This window comes from Calliphora vicina, chromosome 5, assembly GCF_958450345.1.
Source record: "Calliphora vicina chromosome 5, idCalVici1.1, whole genome shotgun sequence".
NCBI classification, from domain to species: Eukaryota; Metazoa; Arthropoda; class Insecta; order Diptera; family Calliphoridae; genus Calliphora; species Calliphora vicina.
Window position 1 is genome coordinate 112,355,108 of NC_088784.1, and position 21,302 is coordinate 112,376,409.

At 30.1% G+C, this 21,302-nt stretch overlaps 2 protein-coding genes across 4 annotated transcripts; both read right to left on the reverse strand.

The window, feature by feature from the left end:
* Window positions 1–1,144: 1,144 nt before the first annotated feature.
* LOC135960284 (ribosome biogenesis protein BOP1 homolog) lies at window positions 1,145–7,262 on the reverse strand. The gene is made up of 5 exons (XM_065511528.1): window positions 7,123–7,262; window positions 5,565–7,044; window positions 1,892–2,379; window positions 1,530–1,825; window positions 1,145–1,453 (listed from the first exon to the last, which is right to left on the reverse strand). Exons 1-5 carry the CDS (start codon window positions 7,234–7,236, stop codon window positions 1,300–1,302), a joined length of 2,532 nt encoding a protein of 843 aa, XP_065367600.1. The 5' UTR covers window positions 7,237–7,262; the 3' UTR covers window positions 1,145–1,299.
* Window positions 7,263–10,679: 3,417 nt separating this feature from the next.
* On the reverse strand, window positions 10,680–19,753 carry LOC135962240 (uncharacterized). 3 transcript variants are annotated; one of them, XM_065514058.1, is made up of 6 exons: window positions 19,626–19,753; window positions 17,285–17,471; window positions 11,657–12,337; window positions 11,502–11,579; window positions 11,209–11,443; window positions 10,680–11,125 (listed from the first exon to the last, which is right to left on the reverse strand). In XM_065514058.1, exons 2-6 carry the CDS (start codon window positions 17,466–17,468, stop codon window positions 10,972–10,974), a joined length of 1,332 nt encoding a protein of 443 aa, XP_065370130.1. In that variant the 5' UTR covers window positions 17,469–17,471; window positions 19,626–19,753; the 3' UTR covers window positions 10,680–10,971. The 3 variants fall into 3 exon arrangements, with proteins under 3 accessions (XP_065370130.1, XP_065370129.1, XP_065370131.1); XM_065514057.1 differs by having other exon boundaries at window positions 17,285–17,483; window positions 19,626–19,713; XM_065514059.1 differs by having other exon boundaries at window positions 19,582–19,636.
* Window positions 19,754–21,302: the final 1,549 nt, after the last annotated feature.

Genomic DNA, 21,302 nt, shown 5'->3' on the forward strand with positions numbered 1-21,302 from the left:
GCCAACTTGACAAAACTAATGACGCAGAAGTTCTTATTCTTGGGGCTACTTTCACGTGCAATTGTCAGAATTGAGTCCCAAAGCAATGAACTGAAAAATGTTGTACTGTGTTATGATTCTATTATTATGGTGACGACGTTGATGATGATGATGATCATTAATGGCAACGACCGACTTCATTATGGACATCATTATCTTTTTCAATGGAAGAATGTGGAGGAGGAGGAGGCAGTAAGATGTACGTTCCTCCGTCCACCGTAGCCAAAAATTCCACTACTCTATAATTCTATATTATTTTTACTTTATTTTTTATTCCGGGGATATAAAATTTACATAGATTTTTTTCTTCTTTCTGTGCTTTATTTTTTCATGATTTTTTCTTGTTTCGATAACCACAAAAACCGTACGTAGGTAGAGGCAAACTTATAGATATACGAGTAGATAGATAGATATAAATATATAAACTTTATATTTTTTTCTCTCAAATATACATTTTTCTTTGGTTTTTATTTACGATATACTAAAAAAATATTTGTTAAACTTTTTTTTTTAATTCGCTTTTTACACTACACATTTATTTAAGAATTCATTAATGCACATTTTCCTTTTACAATTTAAATTTTTTTCTTTTTGGAATTTGAATTTATTTTTTACAAATTTTAGTGGTTTTTTTCATCCCCTCTTCTTCAATCTCAACCGTTTAGTAGCACTTAAAATCTGTGTATTTATTTTTCAAATATTATTCTTTTTTTTTTTTTTTTTGTTCAAAATCCTTTTGATGACATTAAAAAACGTACACCAGCCAACTGTTTGCAACGGAAGAGAAAAATCATACTGAAGTCGGATTGTGTGTAAATGGGCAAACAGCCTTATTGGGGCGACTCTATAAACTTTCCAGCGAGTAAAAGAATAATAATAATGTTTCATGTACATATCCATACATACATAAATACGTACTACATACATACTATGTATACGAGAACGAAGAGTAAGAACGGAAAAAAGTGAAAAGCTTTCACAGCTGCTAAAGTTTTTCTTCTGATTTTTCAACTGTGTAAATGCAAGGGCCAATAACATTAAGCTTTTTAGCGCCTTATTTTGAAATTTAGCAAAGATTTTAGGGTAAAATAATTCCAGACACGGCTACGTTTTTACAAATAATTTCATTTCTATTTGACATTCATATTGGTTTCCTATTTTGTTTTGTTGTATTTTTTAATCTTAAAAAAATAAATGAAAACGCACAACTTAAAATAAAACGTTCTTACATGGTAGTACATATACACAGGTATTTATTATCTATGTGTAAAGTCTTATGGTGCCATCGGCACCAGTTGAAAATACCCAGGGTTGTACAGGATGCCATACAACATCTAAAACTCCAAATTCTTCGCGTTTTTCGTGTGTCTGCAACTTTTTCAGTGGAACAATCAAGGGATTCTGCAACAAGTCACTAAAATAAAAAGGAACAAAAAAACCAATACGTTAAGGGGCATTTCTTGAAGGTGAAAAGTAGTTTTAAAACTTACTTGTAGACCATGCCATGGGAAACAATAACAGCTTGATCGTCACTGCCGGAAGCAAATAATGGATAACGTAAATGGTACGCAACACTGCGTACAGCATTCTTATGCAGACGCATGGTTTGATACGGCTTGGTTGACAAGTCCAAATCGAACCACAGCATTTTCTTATCATATGTTGACACGAGTAAGTTGTCACCCTTTGGATGTATAGACATACCAGAAATCCATTTCGAGTTGGTCAGTAGTTTTTTCACCAATTCTTGTTTAACCAAATCATAGATGCGTATATTATGTTGCGTCTGAGAAAAGGGAAAACTAGATATTAGAACAAGATATGTGTCATTTTACATTTACATTTCACTTACAGCCACAAAGAAGCAGGGCTTAATTGGATGGAAAAGCACGCACTGTATAAGACCTTTGCTCTTTGCAAATGGTATTTGAGAGCGTCTTTTTGAGAGCTGATGTATCAAAGCCGAACGATTGGCACCCTCGGGCATAACTGTGGCAAAGTAATCACCTCGACCATGCCAAGTTACTTGACGTATCGGTTTAAAGTGAGTTATTACAACACGTACACCCTTCTCCTGTTCATCAGCTTCGGCTGTGGACCATTGTACGGCCGTCTTAATGCGTTCACTTTCCAACGCATCATTCTGTGGAGCTTCAGCCAAAAGATCATCCGTCTTCTTAACCAACATTTTATCACCAACTTTAGGATTAATAAGCAACAAACGATTGCCAGAAGCTACAGCAATAATGGATAATTTAGCATTTGGACACCAGGCTACACAGCGTACAACATCATCAGTTTCAATGGTACGTATACAACGTCCAGTACAAATTTCCCAAACTAAAAAAAGATAAGTTAAATAAATTATTAAGATTTTGTTTCACATTACACTGTGCTATAAACATATGTATGTAAGAATGAATGTAGTACATACATATCGACTCTTCATATTCCACATTTTCATTTACAAATTGGTTTGTCATTCGAATAAAAATTATTCGAATAGACGAGCAAAAACATATTTTTTATTGAAATGTATATAACATTTTCAAATTTAGTATAACGTATTCGATTATTAATTGTAGATTCATCAAATAGTCGAATAAATAAATTAGTTAAAATCAAATAAAAAATAGTTTATATAAACAAAAATTTTAAAACAAGTCCAATTAGCCCTACAGGTTTTTATTTTTTAATTTTCGCACTCTAAAAACATGTTTTACATAAAACCTGCATGAAATTTTAAAAATGTGTCGATCAATCGAATATTAAAAAAAATTATAAACCTTTATTGGATTAAAATAAAACTAAATTATTATTACTACTAATAATTATTATAAATTATTGAAAACTTTATTTACAAATCATCAATAATATATGACCACAGACATGAATCTTTCAGAATCTGATAATTGAAATAAAAATGAGAAACGAATAGAACAATTGGGATTTTCCATTTTCAGAAAATTTCAGCAATTTAGACCAAATCATTTGAATTGCGATAAATTCAGTTATCAAAACTAAAAACATTTTCTCCATGTGACAAAAACAGCAAAATATTTATTTAAAACATGAAAATTGACATTTCAAGTAGGTCGAAAATTATTGAGATGCTTTACATTAAAACTTTTAACCCCCAGTAACACGAAGTCTGGTTATGTTTTAAATAATAGTTGTACTGCAGTTTTCATACAAAAATATTTTTAACCGACAGTATAACTATTAGTTAAGGCATAACTAGACTTCGTGTTACTGGGGGTATGAAATTTAAAATTTGTATACAGAAAATAACAAAAATAATGGTTTACATTTATTTATACACTCAGGTCTCGTTTTATGCGGATTCAAATTTATGCGATTTTTAAATTAACGTTTTTTTTTAGAATTTTTACAGATTTTAAAATTTTAGATGTTTTTTTTTAAAATCTAGTGATGAAAATAATATTTTACAATATGATTATATCATCTAGTGATGAAAGCGACGTTGAAACAATTCCAAAACGATGCAGACAATTACTCAGTGATTCAGATTAATCATAAATATTTACAGAATTTCCTTAAAAAATAAGCTAAAACAAGCTTATTTTTTGGATAATTTTCAGTTTTTTATGTAATTAATGAATTAATATTATATTTTTGTTTATTTTTGTTTAAACGATTTTGTTTTTAGTGTTTAAGTAAATGAAATAAATATATTTTTGTTGATTTTTTTATGCGATTTTGTTCTTATTTTTTAATTAAAATCTGAATTTATTATTTCGGTATCGGTAACGGTATTTAAATTAAAAACGAAGTACAAAAGACGCAACTTCGAAGACATGCGGGCGCAAACTGAAATCAAGACTACGCAAATCGAAGGACTAACGACGCAACTTCGAAGCCATGCGACGGAAACTGAAACAAAATGTTAAATGTATGTAATGCTTTATTTGGTTATTTTTCCCCGTCATAACGGTAAATATGTGTAAAGAGACAAACAATTTACTTATTGTGATAAACAAGAACGTGCACTTGTCCTTTGTTTGTTTTTATTCCAACGTATTTCTTTTTTTCAAACAATATTATTTTAACTCGAAATAAAATTGGCCGGTTAGAGGGTTAAAAAGACGCACCTTCGAAACGACGCAAACCGGGGTGTTGGTGTATATGTAATTAATATTTTTTATTTATTAATTCAATAAAAACAAGTAAGAACGTATGAAATAATACCCTACATTAAGTAAATGAGCAAAAACATTATATGGGAAGTATGAAGTATCGTGTGATTTTTGTCTATAATTTATTTCTGTTGAGTTTTATGTGTACACCAAAAATATTAAAATGCTTCTTTAGTAAGTCAAAATTTGTCAAGATATCTATATAAATTAAACATTTATGACCGATAAAGTTCAATTTTGGGAGAGCATTTGTATGGGGCTATGTGAAATAATGGACCGATTTCAGCCTGTTTCCTTGCGTGAAAAATATTATATGTACCTCATTAATCGAATTTTAATCGAAAGTGATTCTGAATCGATACTTTAGGTGGGTGTTAAATAAATGTTTAATATTTAAACTAGAAAATATTTTGTTATAGTATTTATATAATGCCAATCGAGGTAAAAATACAAGCATATTCAGATTGTATTACAAAAGCAAAAGAAATTTTCAAATATAATTCTGTTCCCTAGATGTTTATTTCGTAATTACCAATATACTTGGAATTTCAAAATTAAGAACATTATATTTAAATGTACAAATTAAATAAGCCTTGTTAATACTGTTATGTAAAACTCTGAAGATATTTTGAGAGTATCAAATGAGTATCGGGTGTATCAAGGTATTATTGAATATCATATACATATGGTCAATTCACAAGGTCTCTTATCAATTCAATTTTGCAAAAATTGTTGAAATTACATACAGAATTTAACAATTTCACAAGGTCTCTTATCATGTCATATTGTCATAATGTCCTAATATTTCACGGTTCGGCGGCTCGGCTTAACCGACTCTTGGGCATTTTTAAACCATTGTGAAATATTAGGACATTATGACAATATGACATGATAAGAGACCTTGTGAAATTGTTAAATTCTGTATGTAATTTCAACAATTTTTGCCGGAATAATATCGGTATTGAAACTGGTATGATACCGGTATTGATTTGCAATTGATACCGGTATGATAAAGGTAATGATACTGTTATGATAACGGTATTGATACCGATATGAACCGGTATTAGGGGAAACGGTATTTGTATACCGGTATTAATACCGGTACTCAATTTTAAACGGTATTTAATCGGTATCGGTATTAATAACGGTATCTGTTGCCAACCTTGATATATTTCCTTCCATTTCTATTGCTACATTTTGTTTTCCATTCGACACAGCCAAATACAACAATCTAACATGTGTTTTGAATTTTAGAATTTAGCCAATATTGTCATCAAGAATGTACACTAATGTACATGGTAGAATTTGTAAATGCATAATTTAAGATAAATGATCTTTAAATAAAAACTAATAAAAACAAAAACTTACTTTTAACAGTTTTGTCATCAGAGCCAGAAACGATATATTCGCCTTTGGGTTCAACACTAACAGATCGTACCAAATCTGTGTGTCCACTGTAAACCAAACTCTCGACAGTAGGGAATGGCTGTAGGTCCTTTGGTGAAGGTAACTTCGGAATCAAATATTCCGCATCAATGTTAAGTTTAACACGCTTAGCTCTAGGACACAAATACAAATCCAGACAACGCAAGAAACGTTCCCTCAGGTAACGTGAATATGCAGGAACCTCCCGCAAGGAAGAGAATTTTTGTGGCATGAAATGTAATTTGCGCTTATATGGCTCATCCTTTAGTTTTAGCCACTCCTTTTGTTCCTTTTCATCAAAGATGTATTCTGGTGGTGGATTGTAGGATTCAGCATGGCCTGGTAAATCACGCTTAGGAGCTGAAACGGGATCATGTATGCGCCGCATCTCCTCACGACTGGTATCTGTTTCCCAAAGCATATAAAATTTGGGACCACGTTTTGCTTTCTTTTCTTTCTCCAATTCATCGATGGTCTTCATCCAGCCCATTTTCAAAGCGTGCACCATACGACCAACTTTCTTCTTTTCAGATACAGATGGTAAAAACGATCTCTTGTGATCAGGCACATTCCTAATTGGCATTTTTTCAACTTCCGAAGTAAACCAATCTATCCATGGTTGATACTCATCGTGATCTGGATTAGGAACACGAGATGAATTTATGCGTTTTATAAGTTCTATATCTGCATCAGTAAGAACAACTTCTTGTCCAGTTTGAGGATCTCTAACTGTACGCCAAAAGTTAGGATCTTCAATTTTACGCAAGAAATCATCGATTTGATCACCTCTTGGTGGTTTAATAATTTTCTTGGCATCCCAATCATAGCCAATGTGCTTATATTCATCATACCAATGCATTGGTATATTGCCTACTGTATTCCTAATATCTTCTTCATCCGAAGTATCCGAATTTTCATATTCTTCGTAAGTTTCTGAACCGACTTTTGAAGTTTTTTTAGATCCTTTAGGTTTCTTTTCCTTTTTTAATTCGGCATCAAATTTCTCAATGGCAGTAGCAACTTTTGAATCCGTTGTTTTAGTGTTTTTAACAATTTTACTTTTTGACTTTTTATTCAAAATTTCTTCGTCTTCCTTTATTGTTGCAGCTTTTTTCAAATCTTCTAATTCATTAGCACTATCACTTTCATCATCTTCTTCTTCAGCATCATCATCTTCATCATCGCCGGATGAAATATCTTCAATGTCGGCATCATCGATTTCCTCCTCTTCTTCGCCATCCGCATCGTTATCATCACTATCGTCGACGACTTCTTTCTTGCCATTCGACTTTATTGATTTGAAATTACCATCATCGTCGCTCTCAAATTCCAAATCATCACTAGCATCAGACAAATACGATTGATCTATTCCTTCATCATCTGTGCTGTCTCCCTCCTGTTCCCCAACATTCTGTAATAAATCCTGCAAAATATAAAAAAACACGTTTAAAGAATTCTATGTACAAATCGTCAAAGCAAATAAATTCAATTCAATGAATACCTCTTCCACAATTTTGTCATCACTTTCAGACTCCTCATCCGACTTTACAACGACATCTTTTTTTTGCTCCTCAACCGGCCCCGAATTTTTTCTTTTATTCGATTTTTTAACCATAATTTCCTTTAAAAAATGGACTTCAAAAGATGGTTCAGCAGAAATTATAAAAAAAAATACACAAACACACGTGTTTAACAATATCAAAGAACTGTCAAACAAACTGTTAAGAGATGCCAGATCACACATTTCAGCAATAACAGGGTGTCTAATATATTTGTTTAATTTAAATAAGTTCGACAATATTAGTAACGATCTTTAAAAGTTTCATAGAAAATCATTGGAACAGTTACAGCTAATAAATGTTTGTTTTAACGACTTATTTCCTGATATGTTCAAAAATATACCGTTCGACTATTTTTGACTTTCAAGGCGAAAATGTATGTAGATTTAAATTTATAAAATAGTAAACAAATTTAAATTACTGATTTGACATGTTTATTATCAAAAAAAAATGCAAGTGTGCCAAATTAAATATTTTTGTCCGACTTTTTTAGTTAATCGACTTTTGAGATAACTTAATCGATAGTTCGACTCTTTTCAGCAAAATTTCGATTGCTCGAACAATCCTACGTCTTGACAAAATTTCAAATTGTTCATGCAGCTAACAATTTTGTGTGCGCACTAGGGTTCTATAAGTCCTGAAAAAAGTCGAAATCGACTATTTGGTAGAAAAAAGTCGATTAACTAAAAAGTCAAAAGTTCGAAAAGTCGACTTTTCATTAACTACCAAAAGTCGAAAGTTCGAAAAGTCGACTTTTTAAAAAACGGTAAAAGTCGAAATGTCGAAAAGTCGACTTTTTGTTTCAGCTATAGAACCCTATTACTAATATCTTTCTAATCTGTATTTAACCAAAATTTTTACTTGTGAAATATACCACACACAAAAAAATCCATAAGTTATATTTCCTAAAAATATGGTATAAATTTAACTAAGCGCAAGGGTAGAATGGCATTTGCAAAGTTTCTTAGTTAATATAACTAAAATTTTAGATAATTTCATACATACCCTTTTGCACCAAAAATATTTTCAATTGACAATAAAATAAACAAAAACAACATCGAAGAAGATACCAAACATCAAATTACTAATTCCAATAGTTATATTAACATAGTTTTTAGGTAAAGTGTATAGTTTGAATTACCTATTGGCATAGATAATAAAACTTAGTTTTTCAGTCTCAAATAAAAAGAAATTACCTATGCAAGCTTAGTTAATTCTAAGAGTGCCCTGAGCTATAGTAAGTTGGACCTACAATGGATCAAAATCGGTAAAAAAAAATTTTTTAAACCGAATTTTTTTCACCAAAAAAAATTTAAAAACATTTTTTGTAACGATAAACCTCCTATTAACATTTTTTTGTATGAGAACTGTCAGTTTATCGTCACGATAAAAAATAACCAGAGATTGAGAAAATGAGGGATAAGTAAATAAAAATTTTTTAAACCGAATTTTTTCACCAAAAAAAATTGAAAAAATTTTTTTTGGCTGTTTTTTTACGCTCTAAGTTGATCAGCATACTTTTCAAAACACATAAGAAAAAAAAATTAATTGAAATATGAATCAGTTATGCTAAATTTTGCGATGTTCTTATTTTTTTTTAATCGTAGGTGACCAAGGCGTATTTAAAGGGAGGTCAGACGGCATGTATTGCTTGTGTTTTGTGCCATGTATTGGGACATTTTTCCATATGTAAACATATACATACCGTGTGATCCATATGAAACTTTGTGTATGTAAAATACATGTGTATTACTCGTGACATTTTTGGCAATTAGAGCATGTTCTATTTTCGTGTGTATAACAGTGTTGTATTTTGAAAAACAACACTGTGTGAGTGCAAAATAAAAAAAACAGAACAAGAAAGAGTAAAGAAAAATCATAACAAAATAAGTTTCATTGCATTAAATATATTTATTGTTATTTAAAAATGTTTTAAATAAATATATTGTTAAAAACAACAAACATATAAACTAATAGAGGTTATGTCACATGCAATGACATATGTACGTTTGAACGTGGAAATTATGAATCGTATGTATAACGTGAATTTTGACATACACATGGAATTCCATATGTATCGAATACATGTCCCAATACACAAGCAATACATGCCGTCTGACCCCCCTATTATTTATTATATATAGAGTTTGAAATACGGGCGTACGGGCGAATATTTTTTTATATATGTAGTTTGACATTTGTGCGTGCTATTTCTATAATCAGCTGTGCTGCCGATGGCACCTTATTAAATGCACCTTGGTAGGTGACAGTATTTTGCTTTAGTTGTTTTTGTTTTTGGGTTTGTTGTATTTTTCGGCACAACAACCACAAGTGAATTGACAGTTCAAACTGAATAAAAATAATAATCAGCTGTTTCATCGCAGTCACCCAAGGTGCATTTAATAAGGTGCCATCGGGAGCACAGCTGTCAAACTACATATATAAAAAATATTCTCCGGAACGCCATTATATCAAACTCCATATATAAAAAATAAGTGAATTCGCCTGTATTTATTTCATTTCGCCACTGCTGTCACCTTGTTAAATACGCCTTGATTTAGTGTTATAGAAACAAAATTAGTTGATAACATTGGAAATGTTGTGGATTAGTGAACGCGAATTCAAAAGTGATAATCAATGGTACTTTCCAAAGTAAATTAATAAAGTAGACTCAGTAGAACAGCTGACTATTTTTTTTACTTTGGTCTGATCTGTCAATTCACTTGTGGTTGTTGTGGCGAAAAATACAACAAGCCCAAAAGCAAAAACAACAACAGGCAACTTTGACAGCTCAGACCTTAAACCAAAAACAAAATTGCTTGTGGTTTTTGTAAATGTTGTATTTGTTGTAGTACTGTCGCTACTTTATTAATTTACTTTGGTACTTTCTGAATATTTTGTAGTAATGGACCCAGAAATATGAAATTAGACATTTACAATTACCCTAGGTCTCCACGTAGCAATATTTATTGCTGCAATTGTCAAATTTGATTGCGTCAATGAAATTTGCGAGTGTAGACCGCAAATTGCCATATGTAGCAATCCATTGCGCAATGATTGCTCTGCTGATTGTCTGAGCAATTATTGCTAAGCAATAAGCTGTCAGTTCAATTGTCATTAATGTAAAATTTCTTCTTTCTATGATTCGATGCGATTAATTCATCCATATTTAATTTATTTAAGAACCAAAACAAACAAAAAAACAAAGAAATTAGTGAAAAAATCATTTAACGTAAAATAAACCACAGTTTTTCATAGAACTTCTCGCTTTGAAAATTTTGTATTTGTGACGAACGTTTTCTCCACCTAAAGCAATCAGCAATCACTCTGCTGTTGCTCTGCCGACGTTATTGCTTGAGCTTAGCAATAAAAATTGCTACGTGGAGACCTAGGGTTAGATGCACAAAGGGAGACTTAATAGTACTATTTCTTCTAATTGGGGCGCTTCGCACCGGGTCAGCTAGTTTAACATAATAGTTATTATTAACAAGTCTTGAAGAATATTGCAATACTCGTATGTACGTACATATCCACATATATATGTACATACATATGTTTGAATTTATATTTAAATATTTGTATAAAAACGCAATTTGTCTTAAAAAATTAATATAGTATGTATTACAAAAGAAAGGCAGTATAAGCAGTAAGCCTATGTCCTTGTTCAACCCAACATCGAAAAATTACAACAAAAACTTATAAGAGAAACCATAAAATGCTGAAACAGCCATGGAGGAACTGTGCTTTTTGTTTGGGACAAAATTATTCTTTCATAATATTTATGTATATATTCATCGGCCCATAATAGTGGGTTCATCAGCCATGGCAATTTCATCGGTGGGTGCTTTGGAGCCCTTCTTTTTACCCGAGTACCACATAAACAAAAGACCACAGCAGAGATTGACGGCAAATGTAAACCAAGCCAAATAAACGCCAACACCATACCTGAAATAAATACATATGTATGAACATACTTATATGTTTAGAGTCACCATTTTTAGTGGAACGTTATGCTGAAAACAACTTACGTTAATTCGGCTCCATCTGGATAGGCATAAAACAAATGTTCTTTTGTGTAATCAACCGACGCAAATAAAACTTGCAAAACTACGAGGACAGTAGATGCTGCAACTAAATCGATACCACCCGCTAAGCGTTTGAACATGTAACGTGGATTTTTAAACGTATAAAACGAAAACACCGATCCCAAACACATTACAAATACCGTAATACATGCGAAGGAAGCTTGAGAGCGTATATAATCTAAAACGAAAGATTTTTATTTTCAATGCCTTTGTAAAATATAAATTTAATAATTCACCCATTAAAGTCCAATCGAATCCAGGATCCATGCGCAATTCATTGGCGTTAGGGAACATGTCAATATATTTGCAACGACCTAAATATAGATGTTAAGAAAAAGGCGAGTTAACATTAAATCTTAAAAATTCAAGTACATATTTATGTATATCTTACTTAGGTATGTATATTCATAGCCACTGGCTATTTTCCCCTTTTTAGGAGGATACGGAGGCATCAGTTGCAAAATTACTCTATTATCGTTTAACACAAATGCGGGCACTCCCAAGTCTCTGGCATATGGCCAAAGTAAACGTGGCACGTAACGTTTATCACTCCATCCCTCGAATATGGCGGCCTGGGCCATTTCCGGAATTACAAAGTTATAGGTGGTTCCATTGATCACGACTTTTTGCAAAGCTTTTCCAAATATTTTATTTCCCTCTATATGGCGCACATTTAAAGGATCAATTGCTATTGGCTCGGCATCTATTGGATCAATATCATTTTTAGCTTCCGGCGTAGACAGCTCTAACTCCTGAAATGCTTTCTTAAATGTCTGAAATTCCATTTCATCTTTTAGCACCCAATGTGCAAACATACGCCTCTTTGCCGCTTCCGAAAAATTAACCAATGGAGTATCGACAATTTCATTTCTAAAATCTTTAATGAAACCCAAGTGGGAACAATTATTTTTCGCTTCACTTATAACACTGGGATTCTGAAATGCTATCGAAGTAATGTTGCGCACAACATTGGCATTCGGCAAAGCGGTTGGAGTTATTGTATTTCGACAAAATCTCCAAAGTCCTGAATGAGAGGATACGAAGAATCGCCTCGTTTCTGGTATAAAAATTCCTTTAAAAAAAGACCGTCAGTTGTAAAATTTTCATCGTCATTAATATTTATAGTATTTTATTAGTATGGATAATATCGTCCCCTTAATAAAGCAATAGTGTATAATTTTTTTGCCATTTCGAAATAATTGAGTTTAAAGTTTTTGTGTTAGTAGACATCTAGAACAAAAGTAATATTTCAATTGATCTTTTGACCCACTTTGTGGAAGTAGAATTTCATCAAATTTTAACCACATATAGGTAGAATTAGTTATGTAGATTCTTATTATGCAATAAAAAAATAATGGTGTATATGCTTATACACTATTGTTTTATTGAGGGGACGATATACAGCACCACCAAATAAATTTAAACGAAACTTAATACAGTTTTAAAAATTATATTTATAAAACCCCCATTTATAGAAACTCAATGAACTAATTGCACCAAGGCGAATTTATACAAGGTGGAGTCAGTCAAACAGCTGATAATTTTTTTTTGGTTTTTGGTTCTAACCACTGTCAAAGCTTGTTTTTATATTTAAATATCTACATATTCTAAGCTTTTTTAACAAAATATTTACAGCCATATGCATAAACATTTACAAAAGGTTTATAAACCAATTACAGGAAAATTTTCATAAAGTTGTATTCATAAACGATTAATAGCTTAAAATACCTTTGATAAACAATTGTTAAATGTAAAAATTTTATAGTAGGTTCGACCCTACTTTAAACCTACTTTAAGGAATTCTTTTTGCTTTTTATCTTAAAAAAGAGGATTTTAAAGATAAATTTGGAATAATAGATGATACTATTGCAATTGCTAAACACAATTTTCACTCCGCTGGCGATTAAGTTCCATTTTAATAGTATATGAATTTGTTTGATATTCCTCCGGCAGTAAACTATATGAGGTTCTCAAGTGAGTTTGATTGGCATTTTTGTATTTACTTTTAACCTGCAACGCCATATAGTAATAAAATGTGTAAACATTGTGGATGAAGGTCAACAGAATCTAATATACCCACTCCGGAATTAAAACTATGTGTTTCCACATAGAAATTCATTAAATTTTGTTAAAATTTAACAAAATGTCAATAAAAATAAATTAATAAAACAAATTATAAAACAGTGATGTTTATTTTATCTCACAATATTCGTCATTCGAATACTTTAAATAATAATTGAAATAAACTATATAAAAAGTTTGTACATTATTACATTTTAGCTTAATATAAATTTACTAGAATCAGATATACATTTTTTTATCTAAAAATTAGTTGTTATCTTCAAATATGTATTATTACTAAAAACAATTAATGAAAAAAATAAAATTAACGAATATTTTATCCTAATTGAAAGCAACACTAACAACAAAAAAGGGGAAATAAATGAGAAGCATTGCCAGCTTAGACAAAAATCAGTACATTAGTTATTGTACCTTTATCAAACTTTTATGAATACAATACTTTTATAAATGGTTTTTAAAGCTAAAGTGTTCGTTAACAAAATTGTGTTTTAAATCTACAATAAGGTTTTTTTATGCATATAGCCGTTATTGTTTACATAAATAAGTAAAGACTTCACTATTCAATTATCTACACTATATTAAGTTTAATCACTTGTTTAATTTTTCATTTAGGTTTTTTGACATTTCTTAAGACCAATTGTTGTTTTTGTAGAACTGATACCACCTTGTATGAATTCGCCTTGTAATGCACTATCTCGTGGACAAAAAATTTTACATACAACAAAATACCATCACTGGAAGTAAAAATAAAACATATCTCTATTTAACTGTATTTCGTTTTTATAACCTTCACCATCGTGAGAAGGGTATATATAAGTTTGTCATTCCGTTTGTAATTTCCACAATATAATTTTCCGACCCTATAAAGTATATATATTCTGAATCCTTATAGATAGCGGAGTCGATTAAGCCATGTCCGTCTGTCTGTCCGTCTGTTAGTTGAAATAAATTTTCTGAAGACCCCAGATATCTTCGGGATCCAAATATTCAATAATTCTGTCAGACATGCTTTCGAGAAGTTTGCTATTTAAAATCAACAAAATCCGTCCATAAATAACGGAGATATGACAACCTCTGAAAATTTCATCAAAAAAAGACATTTATTGCAAGCTTTGATAAAAAAGCTTTGCGTATTTTGTTTTTGACAAAAAAGCAACAATACGTATGTTTGGATGTGTGTTGGTTTCATTGCTTTGTGTATTTTATTATACCCTTCGCCATGAGTGGCAAGGGTATATATAAGTTTTTGACCTTCACGATTTAAGGGTTAACATTTTCCGATTTTAGTAAAACTTTCAGAGTATGTTTAAAATTATCTCTACTATAATATAGGTTTATTTTAAATTCATAACTGTAAGGACATTGGGCTCATTCGCCAAAATATGGCCAAATAATTAGTTTTTCCTGAAAATCGCAAAATTTAAATCGCAGGTTCTGAAAAAATAGTGTCGTAGTGTAGTTATCGGTGTCCTACGAAGACAAAAACTCAAATACAAGTAAATATGTATACATTTTAAGTAAAAATTAGCTTTTAATTTAATATTTTTCAAAAAAAATATATTAATTTTGTTCCTACATATCTAGTGGCCTGCGGAATTTTTAATGTCTTTAAAATTTGTTAACCAATTTTTGTCTTTTATATCTCATTAGAACGACAATTACGCATACATTTCTATTATTTTAAATTAAATTGCAAATTATTTAATAGCAAAATTTTTACAAAAACCCAAAAAAAAAAATATTTTTTCCCCTTTTAAATGCACCTCGAATCTGCAACTTCATTGCGCCACCAGTTAACGTGTTCCTATCATCCTAATACATGGACTTTTGCTAATAGGCTTATAAACTCCTCTAAGACTAAGGCGATTGTGTTTGCCTCTAGAGAAGATTTTTCTACTAATTTAAACTTTTATCTTGGTGATAGTGCTATTGAGTTTGTTTGCCGGCATAAGTGTCTGGGTGTTGTTATTGATAGTGGCCTTTTGTTTGGGAGTCATGTTGACTTGATTTCTGGTAGGATCTGGGGTACACTTCGAAGAATTTACTCAACTAATATGTATTTACCTTTACGCATCAGGGTGAGATTGTTCTTTTAATGCCTCAGATTTTGTATTGTCTTGAGGTGGTATCTGGACCTTCAGGTTTTATCTTAAATAGGTTGCGACGAATTGTTCATACAATTGTGAGGTTTGCTTACAACTTTCGGACACATTTTGCTAAGAAAAATAGGTAATAAGTTACATGGATAAGAAAAAACACGTGCTTCGCCAAAATGTCAAATTTTGACCTCTAACTCAGAGAGTTCTCGACCGATCTTGTTGAAAAATTGTGTCTGAGTTACTATCCAATAGAACTAACCTTCATCCCGATCGGAAGACATCGATTTGAAAAGTTGTTTCACTTGACATGAAATGTCCCATATATGTATCACGCATTTCCAAACGTCGGAGCCTCTCTACATGTGTTAATATTATCCGATTTGTCTCGAATCGTATGTACCCTATTGTACATACATTCTAAATTACTGTATAAACCTTAATTTGCCTGAAATTTGTCGTTATACATATGTATTATATTATATTTTGTAAATCAACCAATTTTTAACCGTTAACATGAATATATATTAGAGTGACAGCTGATTTTTTCAAGATTCAAGAGATTTTCAAGAGATTTCAAAGAGTGCCGGGTGGAATATTGTGACACTAGGCCTAAAAGTTAAGTGCTGAAAATTTGGGCCAAATCGGACAACGATTTCTGGACGCGCATCGAGGTCAAAGTTCAGATATATGCTAAATTTTACTATATATATGGAATAAATAGGTAAATCTCGTTAACTTTCTGCATTGTTTTCTAGAAATATGTAGATTTATTTATATTAATTAATATTCATTAAAAACAACTTTTTGGAAATTGACCCTGTATCTCCTTTGGGTCAAAATGACCCAAAAACTGTATTAACGCTAAAATTCGGGAAAAATGCAAAAAATGGTAAAGTTATTACAAATTCGCCAGACCATTAACGTGTCGTGCCTCAAGCCACTTGAACAAGAAATTTAGGAAAAAAATTAAAATATTTCGAGAAAAATTAAAATAAAAGCTAATTTTTATTTAAAATATATCCGTATTTACTTGTGTATGAGTTATACGTAGGATACCGTTAACCTATTCGCAGGTATAACCAACAAAAATATTTTTTTTAACGGCTGTTTCGAATTTCCATTTTCCAAATTTTAAAAATTTTGTTAAACAAATTTCAGAATTTTTCGATCATCACATTGGGATTTATTGAGATCATGATAGGGAATAAAAATATGAAAAAATTATGTCAATACCTGTTACAGTTTTTCCGTACCTGCGATTTTCAAGAAAAACTATTTTTTTGTCCATATTTTGGCGAATGAGCCCAATTTCCATACTGTTACAAATTTTAAGTAAAACCTTTTCATAATAATATAGTCCTTGTAATTTTAAATATGGTCTGAAAGTTTTACAAAAATCGGAAAATTTCTTCAAAATTTTATCAAGAACTTTTTTCCATACAACTGATTGTCACTCTAATATATATTGTTTCTTCTTTTTTTTGTATTTTTCCTAAACCCCAGGGAAATTTTGCAAATAAAATTTCATTATGCATATTGCCATCCAAAAAATATATGTATACATTGTTGTTCATACTACATCCATATAGGCAGAGTACGTACAACCATATTGGTATGTACAGTATATACTTATATGTACATATATTGTATATTTATTATAAATTGTCAACAATTTATATACTTATTTAAATTTTGGATGATTTTTAAACACTCTACAGATCGCTCATCTAATGCGTGACCGAAAATAGGTAACATTTCCTATGCATATTACCTTTTCTAAAGGCAAGAGGTTTAGTTTAGTAAGAATTAAATTTAAGTATAAAATAATATTAACTTACCCTGTTTACCACCGGTTATGATAATCCAGTGATCTGTTGAAATTGCTATTATCCACAATATTAAAGATACAACCATTAAACAACTACATGAAAACAAGATACGTCTTTGAAACATATACGCCTTCATTAAAGGCTTACGAGCTTCATCTCGACCAATGGTCGAAGTAGATACCTCACGCTGCATTTTCTGTAAAACGAACTTTAAAGGCCGTATTCATAAACAATTTTTAAATTTAAACAACGTTTTAAAATCAAAAATAAAAATTTGCTTTAAAACATTGTTTAAATTTAAAATGTTTGTATTAATACTAAAAACTCAAACTATCCAATCCAAATATTGTTGTTTAAACGAAAATAAAAGTAATGTAATGATATGTACTACAAATGTATATCATTATTTAAGTATGTATGTATTTGCAATTAACAGATTTTTTAATTGATGTACATATTAATATATGTATGTAGTAATAAAAATACCAAAAATATTTTTTTTTATTTGAATTCGATACGTGTTTCGAACGGAAATTGTGCCGTAGAAGAAAAAAAAACATAAGAAAAAAAAACATAAGAAATGCAATTTGAAAAATGTTTGCATTACGATCTGGTTACCTACATAAACAATTGTTTAACATATTGAGTGCACTTGCAAACCATTTATTCATTTACACAGTTTGTTCGAATTTATAAAAATACCTTTCGAATTTTTGCTATTTTCTTTATTTTCATTTGGTTAAATCTGTCATACCTACATACATATGTATATCTACATACATACATATCGTCACCTAAAATGCAAAACAGCGTATCCTCAAAAAATTCGAAATTGATTGAATTGAGATTTTATTATTGATTACGATTCATTACATCATATTACATATGTGTGCAAAATTTTAAACTTTTACTATCAAAAATAACCAAGTTATAACCAAAATTCAAACTAAAGTATCATCAAGTATATGATTTTCTTAAACAAAATAACGTATACGCTTTGAGTAAATAATTAATAAATCGTTTTTACCTTATTTTAGGTAGTATCCTAATTTTTTTTTAAAAAATTTGTTGCAATTGAATATTTTTAGCAGCCTTAATGAAAATTTAATTAAGAACCTTTTTTAGTTTAAAAAAGTAGTTGTTAGTAATTAAAATTAAAAAAAAACATAATACTATTAAAAATGTATTTATAAACTGCTTTTATTTAAAATAAAAAAAATATTTTTATTTAAGTTTTTATTTTTTCATAAAAATTTATATTGATGATAGGTTTTTTTGTTTCAGAAAATAACAATTCAAAAAACGTAAGCCACATAACTTAAAGAGTGCTTTGAAAAAATTAGTTTTTTTTCATAAAATATATTTCTAGAGTCACTGTAATACAGATTTGGAAATTTTGTTTTAATATCTCAAGTAGTTTTCATTTTATATCGTTTATTGCTTCTCCTATAAAGTTATGAAAAGTGATGTTACGTTATTTTGAATTTTATGTGACGATATACTCAATCATTCCTTGCTTTGTTTTAAAAATGAATTGTTTCTTTTTCATGACATCCCACGATTTTTTTTTTTAGTTTTCAGATTCTAAATACTTTAACACTTTTCTATTTTTTAAGTAAATGTCATATTTGAAACTAATTGAGTGGTTTTGGTTCATTTCTAGGAATTATTGGAAATTACTATATGTATATATGTATGTAGGTATGTAATATGTACAATTTTGTAGATGAAAGTACTTAAGAATGTTTGCCTTTTGAATATTTAAAAGATTTTCAAATACTTATAGTTTTAAGCATGTACGATGTAGATGAAATATTGTACATAAAAATAAACTTGACACATTTAAGTTGATGTTTAAAAAGAACTTTTTGTTTAATATTTCCTCATCCAAACGTCCGTATGTAGGTACATATTTGCAGAAAAACAAAACATTTATTATTGCACATATGTATTTATGTACATATGTATGTACATATACGTACGTTCTTTAGTTTTTATTTCGAAAATGATTTATTTCTTTAGATCATGATGTTTAGTATGAATTTTATATTTATGTTTTTTTTTTCTTTTCGTATTTAGTAGCATAAAAAGTTCACAGAACTATTTTTATTATGCAATTAATTAAACATAAACACAAATTTGAATATTTCGGTTATAAATTTGGAATAGCACACTTCTTGATTTTTTAGTTTTGTTTTTGCCGTGCGTGCGCTTGATTAATTTTGATGCTCTGTTAATTGTAAAAACTTTATTTTATTTTAATTTTAACATCTCGAAATGCGATCGAATCTTTTTTTGTTTCGTACATATTTAATTTTCTTTGTTTTTGGTTGTTTGTTGACAAACTCACATAACGCTCTAACTATTTGAAGACGTCGCCTAACAAAATCGTACTGAATGACAGGCTACTGTCAGACTAGCTAATAGGCTAGAAACCCCCAGCAGCAGTATTTAGGCGCAATATTTAGAAGAGAAAACATTTCATTTTGCCAAAGTAATATCCACCGAAATTCACAGACAGATACACACTCGTCGTACACAGAACATTTTCTTTGACGAGGAACAATTTTTGCAGACACAATATGTTGAATTATTTGTTTAATTTTAAACAAATAAATACACAAATAAATAAAATTTGGGCAATTCATATTTATACGCTAGTTAGTCCGTTCCACAGCAACAATTACCACATTTCGGAATAGTTCTAGTTTAATCTAAACTTTATGATCTTAGATCATACTTATTTTATTGTTAGGCTAGTAAATGAAAACATTCGGTACAGATAGATGTCTATTAAAATTAACAATAGTATGGTTATGGATTGGAAACTAATATCGACTAATATCTCAGCAATATTGCTTGCTGCCCCTTTCGGATACATATTAATATTTTTATTTTGGTGTATATTTTCTTTAGGTGTAACCATACTTGTACTTATGCATATGAATATTCAAATATACATAGATACTATACCAAATGTGTTATGTTTATGAAAACAACAATGGTTTCTTACTCTGAAATTAAGGAACATCTCTTTTGTTCTTATCGGATGGTCGGCCGGGCGATCGGTATGTTTATAGTTTGTGCGAGCACAACGTCATAGTTCAATGAGGGAATGAGAATAAAAAGCATGCATAGATTTTACTTTTAGCTACATAAACAATGCTGCTGCTATAAATGCTCCAATGTTTGTATGTTTTTTTCGACGATCTTTGATTTGTTCGTTTAACAAACAATAATATTATTTCTTTGTTTTCGAGGCCCCACGCAATGTGGATGTCTCAACACCTTTCTGTGCCATACAGCAAGCAATATCCAATACCAGCAGCAGGTGTAATAAGCAAAAGTAAAGAAACCTAAAAAATACAATTCTATTTTCTATAATAAAACCATAAAATAGTATTGTGTGAATATGAAAAAAGCTAAAATTACACATTCATATATCGAGGGACTATATTCAATAACCACTATCTTAGATTTTCACGAAAATTATTTTTTTGCAAATTCATTGACATTTTTGTAAAAAAAAAAATATGTTTCTGAAAGCAAAACCATATCTTATCGAAGACCTACTTTTTAATTCAAATATTTTGTATATTTTCCACTTACAAAATACGTTTTCCTACTAATTTGGACATGCTGATCATGAAAATGACTAAATCGTTTGCGAGATACATATTAAAATTATCGTCCAAGTGGTAGCATAATGTAAAATGTACATTTTGATAGTTTGCGGTAATGCAGCTGTTCGAATTAAATCATATAGGTTAGGTACATATGTATGTACAAGTCATATTGAACCGAAGACCTTATATTTTGGTTTCAATACATTTTCAATACAGATTTAAAAGGCGTAATATCCCCGGAATACAAATTTGTTTACGATAATCTAAATTCAGGAAAGTTTAACTAAACTTAAACAACGTTTCAAAATCAAATTTTATATGGAAATTTTACTTTAAAACATTGTTTAAATTTAACATTAGCTTATGTAATTCTCTATAAGTATATTAATATAAAATAACTA

What these genes read in the sequence shown, in the direction of transcription:
- LOC135962240 (XM_065514058.1), bottom strand. Translation starts at nt 17,468, where the DNA reads ATGCAGCGTGAGGTATCTACTTCGACCATTGGTCGAGATGAAGCTCGT. An exon ending in ATTCGATTGGACTTTAATGG is followed by an intron (nt 11,444 to 11,501) that starts GTGAATTATTAA and finishes CTTTCGTTTTAG; the next exon opens with ATTATATACGCTCTCAAGCT. An exon ending in CCAGATGGAGCCGAATTAAC is followed by an intron (nt 11,126 to 11,208) that starts GTAAGTTGTTTT and finishes TATTTATTTCAG; the next exon opens with GTATGGTGTTGGCGTTTATT.
- LOC135960284 (XM_065511528.1), bottom strand. Translation starts at nt 7,236, where the DNA reads ATGGTTAAAAAATCGAATAAAAGAAAAAATTCGGGGCCGGTTGAGGAG. An exon ending in ATGACAAAATTGTGGAAGAG is followed by an intron (nt 7,045 to 7,122) that starts GTATTCATTGAA and finishes TATATTTTGCAG; the next exon opens with GATTTATTACAGAATGTTGG. An exon ending in AGCCCTGCTTCTTTGTGGCT is followed by an intron (nt 1,826 to 1,891) that starts GTAAGTGAAATG and finishes CCCTTTTCTCAG; the next exon opens with ACGCAACATAATATACGCAT.